This window comes from Onthophagus taurus, chromosome 11 (assembly GCF_036711975.1).
Source record: "Onthophagus taurus isolate NC chromosome 11, IU_Otau_3.0, whole genome shotgun sequence".
Classification (NCBI taxonomy): domain Eukaryota; kingdom Metazoa; phylum Arthropoda; class Insecta; order Coleoptera; family Scarabaeidae; genus Onthophagus; species Onthophagus taurus.
In genome coordinates this window covers 23,589,573-23,606,465 of record NC_091976.1, presented here as the reverse complement: position 1 = coordinate 23,606,465, position 16,893 = coordinate 23,589,573, and the positions used below count along the sequence as shown (strand labels likewise).

General features: G+C 31.3%; 2 protein-coding genes across 6 annotated transcripts; one reads left to right on the top strand and one right to left on the bottom strand.

The window, feature by feature from the left end:
- Positions 1 to 95: 95 nt before the first annotated feature.
- Positions 96 to 9,745, bottom strand: LOC111415505 (embryonic polarity protein dorsal-like). 5 transcript variants are annotated; one of them, XM_023047257.2, is made up of 9 exons: positions 9,270 to 9,745; positions 7,077 to 7,121; positions 6,605 to 6,896; positions 3,602 to 3,780; positions 3,316 to 3,548; positions 3,026 to 3,260; positions 1,532 to 1,609; positions 721 to 795; positions 96 to 657 (listed from the first exon to the last, which is right to left on the bottom strand). In XM_023047257.2, exons 1-9 carry the CDS (start codon positions 9,280 to 9,282, stop codon positions 248 to 250), a joined length of 1,560 nt encoding a protein of 519 aa, XP_022903025.2. In that variant the 5' UTR covers positions 9,283 to 9,745; the 3' UTR covers positions 96 to 247. The 5 variants fall into 5 exon arrangements, with proteins under 5 accessions (XP_022903025.2, XP_022903000.2, XP_071056042.1 ...); XM_023047232.2 differs by lacking the exons at positions 96 to 657; positions 721 to 795; positions 1,532 to 1,609 and having other exon boundaries at positions 1,799 to 3,260; positions 9,270 to 9,322; positions 9,391 to 9,480; XM_071199941.1 differs by lacking the exons at positions 96 to 657; positions 721 to 795; positions 1,532 to 1,609 and having other exon boundaries at positions 1,799 to 3,260.
- Positions 9,746 to 10,080: 335 nt separating this feature from the next.
- On the top strand, positions 10,081 to 15,868 carry LOC111415542 (M protein, serotype 2.1-like). Its single transcript, XM_023047277.2, has 4 exons — positions 10,081 to 10,606; positions 10,907 to 11,057; positions 14,309 to 14,644; positions 15,182 to 15,868. Exons 1-4 carry the CDS (start codon positions 10,293 to 10,295, stop codon positions 15,695 to 15,697), a joined length of 1,317 nt encoding a protein of 438 aa, XP_022903045.2. The 5' UTR covers positions 10,081 to 10,292; the 3' UTR covers positions 15,698 to 15,868.
- Positions 15,869 to 16,893: the final 1,025 nt, after the last annotated feature.

Here is a 16,893-nt window from a genome sequence, read left to right as displayed (position 1 = left end):
AATAAAATTCGATTTAAAACGATTTATACATGTATTTAAAGTTACTATAATTTAATGATCATTGTTTTGAGATAACAAAGAAACCAACATAAAAATAACTATGTACACTTTAATAAAAAAAGAAAATATTTCTCACTATAAACATTTTATGCTTAAATCTTTACAAGATATAAATCGATTGTTATTAAAAAAAAAATTATAAAGTTCTATATAAAAGATAGTGTACAACACAGAAAAATAAATCTAATTAATGTTGATTATTTACTTGATTTAACGCTAAATGTCTATCAAATTCATTGTTAGCTAGCCGATCTAAACTATCGGTCATTCCATCAGCTCCAAAATCCGTTAGAGATAAACTACTGGATAAATTTTGGGCGATTTCATTTAAACCCAAATCTCCGGGTTCTATTGTGATTGGATTCAATTCATTTCTTATATATTGAACATTTCTTTGAGGATCACTCGGAATAACCTCCATTGGATTATACGCAGGAGGAGAAAGATTATAATGTATAGATTCGAGGGGTTGAACTATTTGATGATTAATTGAACTGGTTGATGGCATCGGTTGTTGTTGAATATAACACGTTTGAGGGTAATGTTGAGGCGATCGAGATAATTGATCCATATATTGATACGGTGATCGCAAAAGATCTGAAATAAAATTAAGGTTGTATAATAAAATTAAAAAAATTAATTATTAAAGCTTAATGATACCTCTTGGTTCGTCTTTTACGGTGGTTTGAAGAGGGATATTAAGTTGTTGAGTGAAATCCATTTCAGGAAGTGGGGCTAAAAATTAAGAAAATAATTTAAAAATTGTTACATGATAAAAGGAAAGTGATGGAAATCATAAAAACTCAAAAAACTACTATAAAAGCACATGCTGTTACCAAAAACAATTTAGTGGAATAAATTATAAAATAAAAATGGAAAAAATGCTACAAAACACACTCAAAAACTAATAATACCTTAATTTGTTTCCTTCTTGTGGCGCAGATTAACACCTTTTATAAATCAACACATAAAAAAGCACATTTTTAAGAAAATGTCAAATATATTTCGATAAAGCTCGAATTGTGTAATATAAACGTGTATAATGTATAATAGGCTCTATACAAAAAACGATTCAGATTTTAATCCTGGATATAAACAACTTTCCATCTTTACATTTTACATAAATACACTTTTTTTTTGTGAAATATTTTAAAAACTACATCATAAAGTTTATAACTAACAAATTCAACACACAAAAATATAACAAAATAAGTTAAAAAAGAACATGTTTTGTTTTTTTAAATATAATAAAGGTTTAAAAAAAATAGCACCACAAAATGAATGAATTAATAAGTACGTTAATAATAAATTTTTTTATTTTTTTACATAATCGTTTATGGTAAAAACACGCATTTTTGCATAAATGTATCAAGAAAATGTACGAAAATGCATTTAACAATAAGAATTTGAGTTTTTGCAATTGAGTCTCCATCACCAAAAAAATGTGGAACATAAAAAAAGTTAAACTTACAATTTTTAACCCGGTTATGTAACTCGGTAAAAATCTTTTTATTAGGAGGTTGATCCGAGCTTTCAGCTCTACGTTTACCTAAGTATAACAAAAAAAGATATCTTTAAAAATTGTGTTTATAAAGATTTTCTTTATATTATGATTTTGTAATTATCAAGAAAATCGCAACTCAATGATGTGCAACGACTTGTAGATCAATGCTGTTTAAGCAGCTTTAAAAAACAATTTAATATTTATATAAATAACACTATTCAACAAATTATAACGTTTTTTTATAACATTTTTTGTTCACGTTTGAAGAAAAATCAAACAAAATCATGTTGAATCGTGTGCAAACAAAAATTTTTTATCAAGTTTTATTTAATTTCAATTGAACTTCAGTTTCATTCAAAATTTTTCCACCTTCAACTGGGGCGTAATAACAAGAAGCTTCATCAAATTCACTTTGCGTAGCAAATGGGGGCATTGTCATATATAAAGCATAATTTTCAGCTTCAGTCAGATCTAAATCATTAAACAAATTTAAATTATCATTTACATTTTCATTTAATTTTAAATTTTCAGTTACATTCTCAATTAGATTTTCATTTAATTTAATATTGTCATTAACATTTTTATTTAAATCGTCATTTAAATTAGTTTTGGGAGATTCATTAGAAATATCTTGAGATTGAGTCTTTTCATTTTGATTACAATTAGTCGTTTGTAAAGAATGTGAACTAGAAAAATTGCACGGTGTTGTTTCTCGTGAAGTTGTGGCGCTTTTATTAAAATGAGAAAAAAATCCTGACAAGAATTTGCGTTTTTTTGATTTAGGTAAAGTTGAGCATGGTGTGGGTGGTAAATCTTTTGAGATGGGGTTTAATTCTTGTCTGGAAAGACTTCGCGAACGTATTGGTATCTCAGGAGTGGATGATATTTCTAAAATGTTTGAGCCTGGGTCATTTATTTCGGTAATTTTTGATGAATACGTTCGTATATCGCCCTTTTTTAATCGCTTAGGTGGTAAAGGGGGTAATTTTTCTTCTACTTCTTTAGTTAAATTAATAACCGGACTTTCAGGGATAATAATAACATCCTCATATTTATCTTCAATTGTGATATCATAAGGATTTTTAAACGCTAATTGCAAACTTGTATAACTTTTTGTATCATCGAAAATTTCTTTTTCTACAACTACAACCGGATCTTTTTCTTGGATTTCATTTTTTTCAACTAAAACATTTTCATTTTTATCGATTTCTACGTCGACTTTTTCAACCTCCATGTTTTTATTTTCATCTTCCAAGTTAATAAAAACGTTATTATTATTATTTTCAATTAAAATGGTTTGAGTTTCGACTGAAACTGAACTATTTAAATTCGTTAAATCTTTGAATAGATTTGATCGTTTGTTTGCTTGAGATTGAGCATCTTGTGCTAAAATCTCACTAAATATTGAGTAATTTCTTTTTTTGGTTATCGATGGGCGTAAAGACCAAGATACGGGCCTACCTAAAGACACCATTTGAAATGGTACCGGGGCGCTTGTTGCCCCATCTGACGGTCTTCGTAATTGAACAAACATTTTCACAGGATCGATCACCTCTAATGTTCTATATCGAGGAGGTCGAAACCATATTGCGGTTTGTTTATGAACTTGAGCCGGTTGGAATTCACCAAAACCTTCCCAAACCACACGCCCATTTTGTTCTTCAAAGAAACGTACTTGAATGTCTTCTTTTGCAACCTTAAAAAAGTTATTTTTTGATTATTTTTGTTATAAATGAAATTTTTGTTATTACTTTTTCGCATAAAAGGATGATGTCTTTGCTTCCTCCATCGACGGGGCAAACACAATCCGAAAGTTTCACTATTAATAAATCCGACATTGCTTTTTTGTCGTAAATTGGATTGCTTACAATTGGGGGGAGGTTTGTGTATTTTCCTTTATTTTGAGTGTGAAGGAATACTTGGAAACATAATCGGACGGCATTTAAATCTATAGATGTCGGGGATGATCTATGCGAAAACCCAGCTAAACACAATTCAAATAATTAATTTTTATTTATTAATTTAAATTAAACTTACTCATAAATGGATCAACTCTAATATCTTCTCGCGCCTTCAACGCATCTTCAATCTCCTTCTTTTTCACGCATTGTACCCCCAAATTTTGAAAACTCACGGTCATCGTATCTTCAGGAATTGGAACCGTGCAAACTCCTTGCTTACAACCCTCTCTTCCAACCAATTTATGAGGGTGCGGTCTAAAAACAGAAATGATACGCTCTGATAGAAATCTACGGCATTTTGGCAAATACAAAACATTTATTTGCTAGAATTGTGCAACTTTTTGGGCATTGATCCAAAATGAAATCGTCGTCACGATGAGATTCTTAGAAACACAAATCGAGAATAACGCTATTTATCAATATTAAGGAAAATATAATGTAATAAGTATCATTAACAAGACAAGTTGATTATTTCTTGGAAATATTTAGTAGATTTATTTAAAGATGCGATTTGCTAATTTGGTTATTAAAACGTGAAATCTTTTTAACAAAGGTTCTTGGTCGAGATAAACTAGGCTTAGCGAACAACATGTGTCTTTCAAAATAGTACACACAGTTGGAACTGAGCCAAAAACCTCCTGGACAGAAAGGAAAACCACGGTTTCAGTTTAAAATGTTTTAAATTGAAATTAATTTTGTATAAATTTAAATGATTTTTGGTTTAAATTATTAAATATAATATTGATTATAATCTGTGTATTACCTTGACCTTGTATATTTCCATATTTAACGATTAAAATGATTAAAGCTTAGTTATTAAACAAATTGGACGATTTTAAAATTTTGAGGTTATGTTTATTAGGAAGTGTCAAATTTGACAGAATAATTAATTATTAAATATAATATTAAATTAATCTTTTTTACATAAGCATTATCTCAAACTAAAAAGTAACTTTGTATATTAACATATTTAACGATTAAAATGATTAAAACTTAGCTATTAAGCAGATTGGACGGATTTTAAAATTTTAAGGTTATGTTTACCACGATGTGCCAAATGTCAAATTTGACAGATGAATTTATTATTAAATATTAATTTATTGATGTTTTTACATTATTTTTCTACATATGGCATTGAAAATGTTGAAGACCGAGTTTCATTTTATTAATATCCGGTGTCGTTGCAATTTTAGAGTTCTTGTATAATTTTTATGACATAGTATTAACATAACCAATTTTTTTCATGATTACAGAACGTTAAATTTAAAACAATTTTAAAACATTCCATTCAAATTATAAGGAAAGCTTAAACAGCAAGAGAACCCAACTCCAACACCAATAGAACACCAAAGAAATCCTAAACATTTAAACGTCAAATATGATATGAAACACCATCTGTGGAGGTTATAACTATAAGAATTGTAAAGACTTCTTTTATCAGACACAGAAAAATCTGCAGCTTCGAAACATGAAAACAGCGCTGCAAAGTTCGTAGAACCACTAGAACCAAATACGATTGGCATATTTTGTATGGTTAAACAAAAATTGAGTGGTGTAAACAAATTATTGATAATAATATTGTAAAAAATGTAAAAGGAACCTTGTATATTTGCGTATTTAACGATTAAAATGATTAAAACACTTATTAAACAGATTAGACGGATTTAAAAATGTTGAGGTTATGTTTATTACGATGTGTCAACGTAATGTCAAATTTGACAGATAAATTTATTATTAAATATTAATTTATTGATTATTTTTACATTATTTTTCTACATGTGGCATTGAAAATGTTGAAGAGCGAGTTTAATTTTATTAATTTGCGGTGTATTTGCAGTTTTAGAGTTCTTGTATAATTTTTATGACAATGTATTAACATAACCAATTTTTTCCATGAATACAGAACGTTATAGAAAAGCTCCAATTTTAAAACGTTCCATTCAAATTATAAGGAAACCAACCTATTTAAACAGCAAGACAATCCAACTCCAACACCAATAGAACACTAAGGAAATCCTAAACATTTAAACCTGAAATATAATATGAAACACCATCTGTGGGGGTTATAAGAATTGTAAAGGCTTCTTTTATCAAACACAGAAAAATCTGTAGCTCCGAAAGATGAAAACAGCGCTGCAAAGTTCGTAGAACCAAATGCGATTGGCATAATCTTGTATGGTTAAACAAAAATTGAGTGATGTAAACAAATTAATAATACTTTTTACATCAGCATTATCTCAAACTGAAAAGGAACCTTGGGTATAAGCGTATTTAACGATTAAAATGATTAAAACTTAGTTATTAAACAGATTAGACGAATTTAAAAATGTTGAGGTTATGTTTATTATGATATGTCAACGTAATGTCAAATTTGATAGATGAATTTATTATTAAATATTAATTTATTGATTATTTTTACATTATTTTTCTACATGTAGTATTGAAAATGTTGAAGAGTGAGTTTAATTTTATTAATTTGCTGTGTATTTGCAGTTTTAGAGTTCTTGTATAATTTTTATGATAAACTATGAACATAACCAATTTTTTTTATGATTACAGAACGCTATAGAAAAGTCCCAATTTTAAAACATTCCAACCAAATTCTAAGCAAACCAACCTATTTAAACAGCAAGACAACCCAACTCCAACACCAATAGAATATTAAAGAAATCTTAAAAATCATAAAGGGGTCATAAGAATTGTAAAGATTTCTTTTACCAAATACAGAAAAATCTTTAACTCCGAAATATGTCGAAACATGAAAACAACGCTGCAATGTTCGTAGAAGATAATGCGATTGGCATATTTTGGTTAAACAAAAATTGCGTGGTGTAAACAAATTATAAATCACAACTCATTTCTCAATAATAAGCATCACATTAATACGATGATGGTTGACCGCACGATTTTATTGTTAAATAATTACTTTAAAAACAAAGTCTTGTCATGAAACCAATAAATTTCCATTTTATAAAGAAAAAATTGTTGAAAACTCCGACAAAGTGTCGGTATCGGTTCTTTTAATAACATTTCATCCATACCACAATAAACATAACATTCTTTATTATATTTTCCTCACCTAAAAGGTTCATCCTTGGTGACACATGAAACAACAACAACCGCTTTTCCTTTATAGCCTTCAACTTTAATAGTGGGGTAAGTTTTATTATCTGGGGTGCTATTAGCACCTGGAATAGATCCCGCAGATCTCCCTTCGCATTCATAACGAAATCTGAGTTGTTTTTGAGCGGGTTCTTCGACGATGATACATCTCGGCGTTGTTCTTGTCGTTTCCAAACAGTTGTAGGATCCCATTTTCTTCATTTTTCCTTTATTATTTGTGTAATCTGGATCGGTTTCTATAACCTCCACTGAAAACGATAGAAAACTTTTTTTGAATTATTTAATAAAAAGAATTAAATAAAAGTGAATAATAACGTTCATTGCAGGGGGAGTTACAGCTGTGAATCATCCGAGTTTGTATTCTTTAGTATTTTAGTACGTGTTTATCATGTAAATTAAATAAGATTATAACAAAAAATAATACTTACTGACATCGCCGATGTTAATGGTGTCATCTGGCATACCTTGGGAATCTAATTAAAAAAAATTTAAATTAACAAAATAAATTTGCTAAAATTTAAGGAATAACATGCAAAAATCTAATGCAAATAGGAAAACACCAAAAACTAATTAATCAAAGCTTTAAATAACAAAATAATCAAAACTACTTTAAAATACAAAAGTAGATCTGTATAAAAACACAACCCACACATGCATATTTAAGTAGGTGTAAAAGTTTTAAGACGATGATGACCAATATCTGGCTAAAAATAAACGTTTAAATTTATTTTAGAGTTAGAAAAACCTAGAATGGGGTTTACCCAGCGATCGCGTGCGGTAACGACACGAAAACCTACTATAAGTTACGAAACTTCCGCGTTTTATACGTTTTTAATAAAATAAACGTCAATGATGAATGGAAATTTAAGTAATAAAAGATCGAAAACAACGACTTGAAAATAAAAAAATTGTCTCATAACGTGTCTGAATGAATGAAATCTATATGAGTTTAGATGTTGGCGTTGTCTCTATTTCTTGGAATCTTGTCAATGTTATTTAACTGTTTGGGAAAACCGACAAACTTGAAGATGTTAATCGTTTTGTTGGAATTAATCAATCGAGCGTATTAGATAAGAAATCCCTAATTGATACTTTTTGACTCATTTATTAATAAACAAAATGATTGCAATTTTGTTATGAAATTTTAAGAAAAAATTTTGTTGTTAAATTTTTCGTCTCCTTTGAAGTTTTAAATATACCCGATCAACAAAATACTCTACATTTCTCTATGTATAAACACCTGTATTTACAAAAACCTATTTGATATAATAATTCTTTTTATTTGTTTAAATAATTTTTGTAGCATTCTAGGTGTAATTGGTTGCCTATCTCGAAAAAATTATTACTTTTCAATTCAAATTTTAGTTTATATATTTTTTTAAAGAAATGTAAATTAAAAAAATATTTTAAAAACATTTAATAATTAATAAAATAAACTTCAAATTAGTTATATTAATTATTAAATATATTAATGCCGATAATGTAGAGAACAATTTTAGTGAAATTTTTAAAAATAATTGAAATAATTCTTTGATAAATACTTAAAAATAAATAGTTTTTACGAAATATGTAAGTAAAACATTTTTTAATCACCCCAATCGAAGCAAAAATAATTAGATTTATTCATATATTAGATTATTCGAATTCAGTTTATGACGTTTATAATGGCGTTTCTAATGTCATTAAATGTTAATTTTTTAATAAAAAGAATTTAACTTATACATAAATCTCCGTTAAAAACCGAGAGGCATTTCCGTTTACATATTTCAAATGTAACTTTTAGATGGCTCGTTGCCACAAACCACAGCAATCGATTGCAACAACAAATATACAAACACTTTCTTTATAAATTTGCATGCAAACCGCGTAGGACATAGAGGATGGCCCAAGTTTTTCCGCGGTTATTGACCTTGATACTAAACACGTGTTACCAAATGCGATTTCGGAAAAGCGCGGCTTCCCATCAAACCTGGGCACCTTTCAATTGGTTCTTTTTAGATCGTGCTTTTAAACACGTAGTGGGTACGTATATCAATTTTACGCCGATTCTATATTTAGATTCTGACCGGGTTACGATTTTGAATCATCTTTGTTTATTTTTTATTACTTATTAAATAACCATTTTGATTAAAAAGGTAAAAAAATAAGAATTTCCACAATAACAGAATGTTTCCCGCGTTTTTGAATGTATTCACATTCAAAAATGACAATGTCATTTTTGACGTTTATTATAGGTTAAAAATTAAACGTCAAACTTTAAAAGTAATTTTCAAATATTTTTTTTTTATTTGAAACAATTTTCTATTTCAGATTTAAAAAGTATCGTTATCCGGTGATATCGCTTCCCCACATCATACGACTTCCAAGAAATCTTACGTAATATCAAAAAACGAGCGGCTATATGGAGATAAAACAATACCGGTAACGATTATAATTTTAAATCAATTTCTCTAAGAATTATTATGTTTTATAGCGCTAATTTCTACGAATGTATAAAACTGTGTGTGTGTATAGATAAAAAGTATTTTTATAAAGCAACATCTCCAATCTCCACGAGCAGAAGCTATCTACCAAATACGCAAAACATGCAGCATCAGGAAACATTTTGATTTAATTCTGACCTATCTTGTCCATGACAAGTTTCTCTCGTGGTTTTAACTTTTTGTGGATGAAACTAAATTTATAGGTAAATTGTGATTTAATTTCGTCTTCCTCGACGAAGAGACTTCATCATTTTTGTACCTTGATTGATGGTCGAATTAAACCGTGCGTTCTAGGAATAACAAACTGTCAAGGCCATCGGTTGTTGAATAAAAAAACGCACAGAGAATCTCGCTCCGCACAGATAGCAAGAGAAAAGTCACATCAAAAAGATTTTATATTAACAACAGCACTTTTAACTCGTTATTTAAACAGAAATCCTCACAAAATCAACACAAAACAATCACGAGATTAGTTTTGATTTTATTTCGACAAGTTATTTAGATTTCTATTTGAGCCCCGAGTTTTAAACAACTTTCTAAATGAGTAGCGAGTTTTTGTATCGCGAGCTCACCGTGTTTGCGAGTGAAACGTTCGCGACGAACTGTTGCCAGACACTGTCCAAGTGTATTTTAAGAACCGATGACCACAAAACGTTCCAGGAAAACGAGCAGAACGGGCGAGGATTGGCTCGCGATTGACGTGTCGTCATCAAAAGCCGCGCAACTCGCTTCGCAAACACACACTTCCATTTTAACGCTTTCAAATAGTACAACAAGAATGAGACGAGACGATTCATTTTCTTCCACTATCTCCTTCTCGTTAGAATTTAGATTTCCTATTTAACGGGACGTGTTTTCCGCGTTGACTAATTTACCGGAAGCTACAAGTTATGGAATAGATATTGGTTAGAAAACCCACTAAAGATGCTAGGTCAAGATCGGTCTTTTTATTAATAAAAAAAGGAGGATATTGGTTTTATCTATGGAAACGAACTTCACCGTCAAAGTCAAACATATAAATCATTATCGAACAAAATCGAGAGTAAGAGGGCTACAAGTAGAACATCGCCTGATAAATTCAAAAAAAAAAAAAAATAAATATTGTCAAGATAGCGCGTACAAAAAAAACATAAGCCTATTTAAAAAAAATTAAAAGAGGTAATGTCTACATTCGAGTGTGGCGATAACATCGTCTTGGGGGACGGGGACGGAGCGCGGCGAACGGCGTTCCAGAAGACTTCTTCGAAAAGGAATCCGGTGCCATCATGCAGAAGATTTGCAACGCGGCAAAATCACGTGCAACAGGACAACTTAGCGAGGGTCAAGCTAGAAGAAGCGCTTTCAACGCTTCAAAAATCAGCGCCATCGACCCCTTTGAAAGCAAAATCGTCTTCATCTGAACCATTTCGGCACCGGAAGCGGTCCAAGACAATGTCGGAAATCACGCCGACAAAACGGAAGCCCATCGACCCCAAGTAATCTAAACAATAAAAAAGGAAACTCTACCTTTTGGTTGTCTAAAAATTTGATTTTTAATTCGATTTTTTTGGTAATTTTTTTTGAAATAAAATTTTAAGTTCTTAATTTTCTTTTTAATTTTATTTTTGAAAATGAGAAATTGAAAGGTAGATTTCTAGAAATCTTGTTGCTGTAGTCTTATTATCCTACTTCCCCACTGATATATTATTAACTTCCCCCCGTTGTGATATTGATTGCGTGCTGTTGGGGTTGTACATTGCGTTTTACCTGAACATTTTTTTTCGTTGTAATTGCAGCCTGTCTGGCGACGGTCCGTCGCGACCACCACCTCCGAAGAGGGAAGAAGCGGCGCGTCGTGTTTATCAACGGTTACTGTTAAACTCTTGGCGTCAGCGCAAGATTCAAGTTAACACCCTTACTGAATCGTCCGCCAAACTTCAAACTCAAGTAAGAAAATTCTTTTTAGGCAACTAATTCTTCAGTTTGTAACGACAAGAAAATATTTATTGCAATTTTAGACTTAACATAAAGAAGCCCCAGGTTACAACCAGAAAAGTCAACCCCCAAAGTCTACACTTTGCCAATAGTATTTATGAACAAGGTTATTGAATTAAGCTGAATTTTGTCAAATTTCGAGAAATACTTTAATTGAGAAAGATCAAATTTGTCAAAAGGTTAAATTACTCTCTATTAACTCATGCTGCTAGATCTGGGATTATGGTTTTTGGCCAATCGGTGTAGGAAGCCCATCTTTCTCGCTATTTCACCTTTTCTCCCACTAGGATGATAAATATAATAAGATTAATACACTGATGACGTCACATTTTAAAATCTGTTCGTCGTTGTCACTCTTTCACTGTTCTTTCACTGACCTCTGTTATCAATTTGGTAACATGAATTTACCTCCTCCACTTCTTTTCTCCAAGTATCTTTCCATGCATCCTGTGTAGCTTTCCTAAATGAATCTTTTTAGCACTTTCCAATTTTATCCCCTTTTCAACAACTCTCAAACAAGTACTAATTCATCATCTTCAGAAACCGCGGGAGTTGTCTACTAACATTCTCTCCTCACCATTACTTCTCAAATTACATGAATTCACCCTTCATAATCTTCACTCGTTCTACTTTAGCTTGGTAATTCCTCACTCTCTATACATTTTCTTTCATTGTACCAATTTTTAATTCTCTGCACTAATTTAGAACTCTACTAATTCTTGTACGTCCACATCATCCAATTTTCTTTTAGTCTGTTTCATATTTCTGCTATAAACTGTAATTATTTCCATCTTTTTGCCTACTTGCTCTTAATTCTTGTTACCATTCCTCTGGACTTTTTTTAAGATTTGTGCGACACCGAATAACATTTTTTTTTGATGCTGCTGGGCTGAAGGAAGCGGCTGGAAGATACCGACGGATGTCGGTATGATTCGTTTTAATTTGAATCAAGTGAACTCATACCTAAATGGGTGCCTGAGGATTTCGAAATGTCCTCTGAGGTTACCGTGTATCAATTGAGTGAAGAGCTGCTTCTTTTTGTATGTACAAGTGAAGTGGTGTGAGACTGAGTAGGGCTTCAAGAGCACCCTCTATATTAGTTTATATCTATAAATGCACATAGGGCTATCTCTTTGACGGCAATTGCCTCCTCTAAATTGTTCGTCAAAGCATGGAGGGCAGTAATTGTTGATTTTGCTTTCCGATAAGCATGTTGGAATCGAGTACCTTATCTGTATAGGGAGTAAGCTCAACCAAAGTAATCGTATCAACTCTTTTTTCTCACATCTTCTGTGCAGTTCATCATTTTTTGCTTATTCCCCACTATTTTTTGAAGGTATTAGAATAACTGAACTAATTCACTGTTCACCAAGAGACCTAAACAAAAAGTCAAATGATCTCATATATTTATGTTCCGAGTTCAGTTTGAGTTAGTTTAGTTTAGATTGGATTGGATTGGGTTGGATTGGATTGGATTGAATTGGGTTGAGTTTATTACAGTTTTTCCCCGCACCATAGACATACACACTTGGTTCTCCTCTCAATTGTCTCTACTCACAACATTTCACTGAAATCAACCCAAGAACAACTTGGTTTTTAGTTTTTTTACAAACTCTGCATAACTTAGAACACAGAAGTCTACAGAATTAAGTAGTTCACACTGCCGACACTTGAATCACTTGAATTGTAGATATTAACTTTGAGATATTTACTAAAATTTGCTATCTTTTACTGTATTTTACGGCTTAGGAGGTTACATTAAGATTTTTTTTAAGGTTAGGTTGAACACATCAATTTTGACATTTGATACAATTATAAAAATGTTTTATATTCCTTATTTTTAATTGTTGTTCCTTTAATAGTTACTTCTTCAAGATGTTTTTTCGATTTATTTATTGTTATATAACAAATTAAAGTTATCAATTTTAAATGAATCACTTTTAAATATAAAATAGGGCCTTAATATTTTTATGTTGGCATTAGCAATAACATTTATTTTCAAACATAACCTCAATATCATCAAATTTTGACACTGACGTGACGTTTAGTTTCTTCAATGGCGAAATCCTTTTATTTATTTATTTTTATTAAATTAATTCTTTTTGAATGATTTTTTTTGTTGCAGTTAATTTAAACTCTCCTTTAAAAAGGCGTTTATGGTGTCGTGACAGGTGGAAGTGAGGGTGCATGTGGCGCCTCATGTAAAGGGATAACTCACCGTCGGGTAGCCTCGATGACGCCGTTTGGTTTTGTTACCGCCGGCGCCTTATGCAAAAATAAGGACGCCGGGCGTCGCGACGCTCGGCGGCGTCGAGGCGTTCTCGGCGTCGATGACACGTCGTCATCAGTATGATTGTTTTTAGTAAAAACGAATAATTTTAGTGTTGAAGGTTAAAAAAAGTTTTCAACTTAAAATAGAATTTATTTAAACAAAAAAATAAGTTTAAACGATGGTGTTTAACCATTTGTAATTGTTGTTGTTAGTATTTTCCCCCATTAGCAATTAAAAAAAAATATTACGCGCGTCATATTGGCGAGTTTGAAATAAATTTGCAAACAAATAGGTGTGTTTGTACGTATTGATATGTGAAATCTAAAAAAAGGAGTGAAAAACACGTAATGTGTGCTATTAAAATGCTATAAATACACCTGTCTCGTGTTGGTGTAGACTGCGGGAGGTGTCTATCGTCGGATTTCTTCAAATGTGACGTAATAAAAATTGTTGAACGGATTATATTGTGACGTTAGGGCACACATCTATTTTACCGTTGACGCATTTACTTTATTTTGCATAAAAAGCGATTCTAGCTTGGGGCTATAGAGACGGAGCGAAACTTGATTGCGGTTTTTGTATTAAATCATTGGGAAAATAGCGGTTATGGAATAATAAGAATGGGAAGATAGGAAGTAGATTAATGTTGGCAAAAAATTGTCCGGAAAATACGCTAACGTTTAATCTTTATTTTAGGGAACCTTATCTCTTGGTTTTATTTGCATAAAATTTTCTTGTCGAAACTTGTTGCGCCATGATCTAAAATCTAATTATAGTATATGACTTGAAAAGTGCACCGGTTTATATTTGGTTCGATCTAAATATAAATGAGCTGGTGATAGAGCATCACCGTCTTCTTAAAATTTATTCGTCTAGACTCATTTATCATGATATTTCTTTATTCTAAAAAATCTCTTTCTTTTAAATCAAGGTAGACCAACTCCAAATTCAAGTGGACGTTTTACAAAAGTTGCGCGAATCCGAAGCTGGACGAAGATCGATCTCAGCATGTGAAAACGCCGAGTTACGCAAAGAATGCGAAGATCTTCGTTCGACGGCCGAAACGATCGAAAAAGACAACGTAAAATTACGCGCCGATATCCTCAATTTAGAACGCACGTTGTCCGATGTTGAGGCGAAAAATCAAAGCTTAAAAATCGAACTGGGCAATGCTCGGTGCGAATTCGCTATTTGCGAGAGGAAAGCGGCGAAAGAAATAATTTTAAATAATTGTTTACGTGACGAGAATACTGAGTTAAATGAAAAGGTAAAATAAAAAGTTAAACGCGAGGGGACTCCCTGCTCTCGCTTCATTTGATAAAATACAATTATTTTCTTGGGTCACCAAGGACTCCAAACATATTGTTAAATTACGTATTGTTTCTTGTTGACTTTGTAAAGGGGAATCACTCCCATTTTATTTCTTTATTGTTTCGTAAATGAGCGAGTTTCACGAACTTCGAACTTCAAGTTAGATGAGTGCGTGAGTCATGTATTGATTTTATAAAGCATCTTTATTCCGCGAATTTCAAAGTAAGGGTTGCTCGGACGACGATGACTCACCCGCAACCTTGAGTCATCTAATATTATAACACCTTTTCAATCCAATTAATAAAATAATTCGCAAAGAATCGATTTGATTTGACACATTTTCCTAAGAAATAATGAAAGTGCGTTTGTATTAAATTAAACGATAAAGAAAGTTTTGAAATTCTTTATTTTTGGTATGTTGATTTCTTCAAGGTGAACCTCATGAGGTTGTTTGAACGTTTTTTTTTAATATACTTTTTCTTTATTTTTATAGCTTAACGCTCATATTAAAGCGGCAGATGAATTCCGTCAAGCTATAAAGAAACTAAAAGAACAGTTAACGGTAGTTGAAAAAAATTTAGCAGAAGCCAACGCGAATATAATAACTTTACAAGAAAATAAACGGAATTTAATCAGTAAGCTGCAAAACGAAAGTGAAGAAAAAACAATTTTAAGTAAAGATTTAAACGAAGAAAAGGAGAAGCGAACGGAAATCGAAAAAAAGCTCCAACAATTAAAAAACGTTGTTGAAAACTTATCTAAATTAAGGTCGAAATTGACTGATGATAATGTTAATTTACGCGCGACTTTGATGAATTTGGAACGAGATTTAGCCCATGAAAGGGCGCAGAAATGGTGGAAACAGGCTGCGACGACGATTGTTGATTCTTTACAAAACGCAGCGACGATTATGTTGCCCGCATTCCCCAAAGGTAATCGAAATAAAACTACATCCACCACTGATTTACCACCTCGAGGAGTTATCCCGGCGAAAAAACGAAGAGATTAAGTATCATTATTATCTTTTATTACTAAATGTACACTTTATACACGTATTTATTGTGGGTAACAGTCAAAGAAAACACGTTTGTACTTGTATCATTTTACTTTTATTATTGTTAACCTTAAGGTATCTATTTATCTTGAAACGACGAAATAAATATTTTCTTATAATATAGAACGTATTATTAATAAATAATAAACAAAATTGTTTTTATTTCTTTATCTATGTGCGTTTTAATTTAATCTTTATCATTTAATACATTTTTAAGAAAGGAAATAGGAAGGAGGAATTACAGAGGGTTAAGTATTACGTCATGACTTGGAAAGATCTTGAGTAGATAATTTAATCACGCTTAGACACCTAGTTGAGAAGAAGCTCTCAAAAGGAAGGGAAATACATATTGCATATATAGATCTGAGAAAAGCGTATATGGTCCCGCTTCAAAAATTATGGGTTGCCCTGATAAATGGCAACCTGATGCTTTCTCTCCTACAAAAGATGTCAAACAGGGATGCAGCCTCTCTCTCACTATATTCAAGATCTATATCCACTCAACCCTAAAACATTGGAAAAGAAAATGCAACCCGATGGAAATATGGGTTGGAGACACTGTAAATGAAAACCAACTAAAATGGTGTGGACATCTACGCCGGATGAGTAAAGAGAATTGAAAAATGAATCCAGGAAATCAATGTGGAGATGAAGAAGAGAGGACTGGGTGAATTGATTGGAATGATAAGAATCGCTGGCGATTGGGATGCGAGAAGTGGCAATAAAAAAAGCTGCAAATATTCACCAACTAAAAATAGTATAGAATACATTTGTTTTATAGTTTAGAGGTTAATAATAATTGCTCTAATTTATTAATAAAATGGATTTAAATGTTGTTAATTAAACATATTTAATAGTATATGCAACCAAATAAACGCCGGTAAAGTAGATTTTGTTAAAAATTTGACATTTAAATAAAATTTACGTTTAAACATTTAACGTTATGTTAAAATAAAATTAAGGAAAAACGTAAATGAAAATATATTTCTGGTCCCACCACATACTTGTTTTGGTAAGTACATAAAACGTTAAAAAAATAAATATAAACGATTTTATATCTTAATTAGTTGCGTAGAGTCAAATAGGCTCGAATTTTTCGTTAACACGAAACGTTTAATCATTTATTTCCAAGAAAATAAACAATTTCTTAT

Excerpts from the sequence above, each read along its gene's own strand:
- LOC111415505 (XM_071199941.1), bottom strand. Across the intron at positions 3,781-6,604 it reads ACCAAGGATGAACCTTTTAG|ACCGCACCCTCATAAATTGG; the intron begins GTGAGGAAAATA and ends TTCTGTTTTTAG. Across the intron at positions 3,261-3,315 it reads TCATCCTTTTATGCGAAAAA|GTTGCAAAAGAAGACATTCA; the intron begins GTAATAACAAAA and ends AACTTTTTTAAG.
- LOC111415542 (XM_023047277.2), top strand. The coding sequence starts at position 10,293 with ATGTCTACATTCGAGTGTGGCGATAACATCGTCTTGGGGGACGGGGAC. Across the intron at positions 11,058-14,308 it reads CCGCCAAACTTCAAACTCAA|GTAGACCAACTCCAAATTCA; the intron begins GTAAGAAAATTC and ends TTTTAAATCAAG. Across the intron at positions 14,645-15,181 it reads ATACTGAGTTAAATGAAAAG|CTTAACGCTCATATTAAAGC; the intron begins GTAAAATAAAAA and ends TTATTTTTATAG.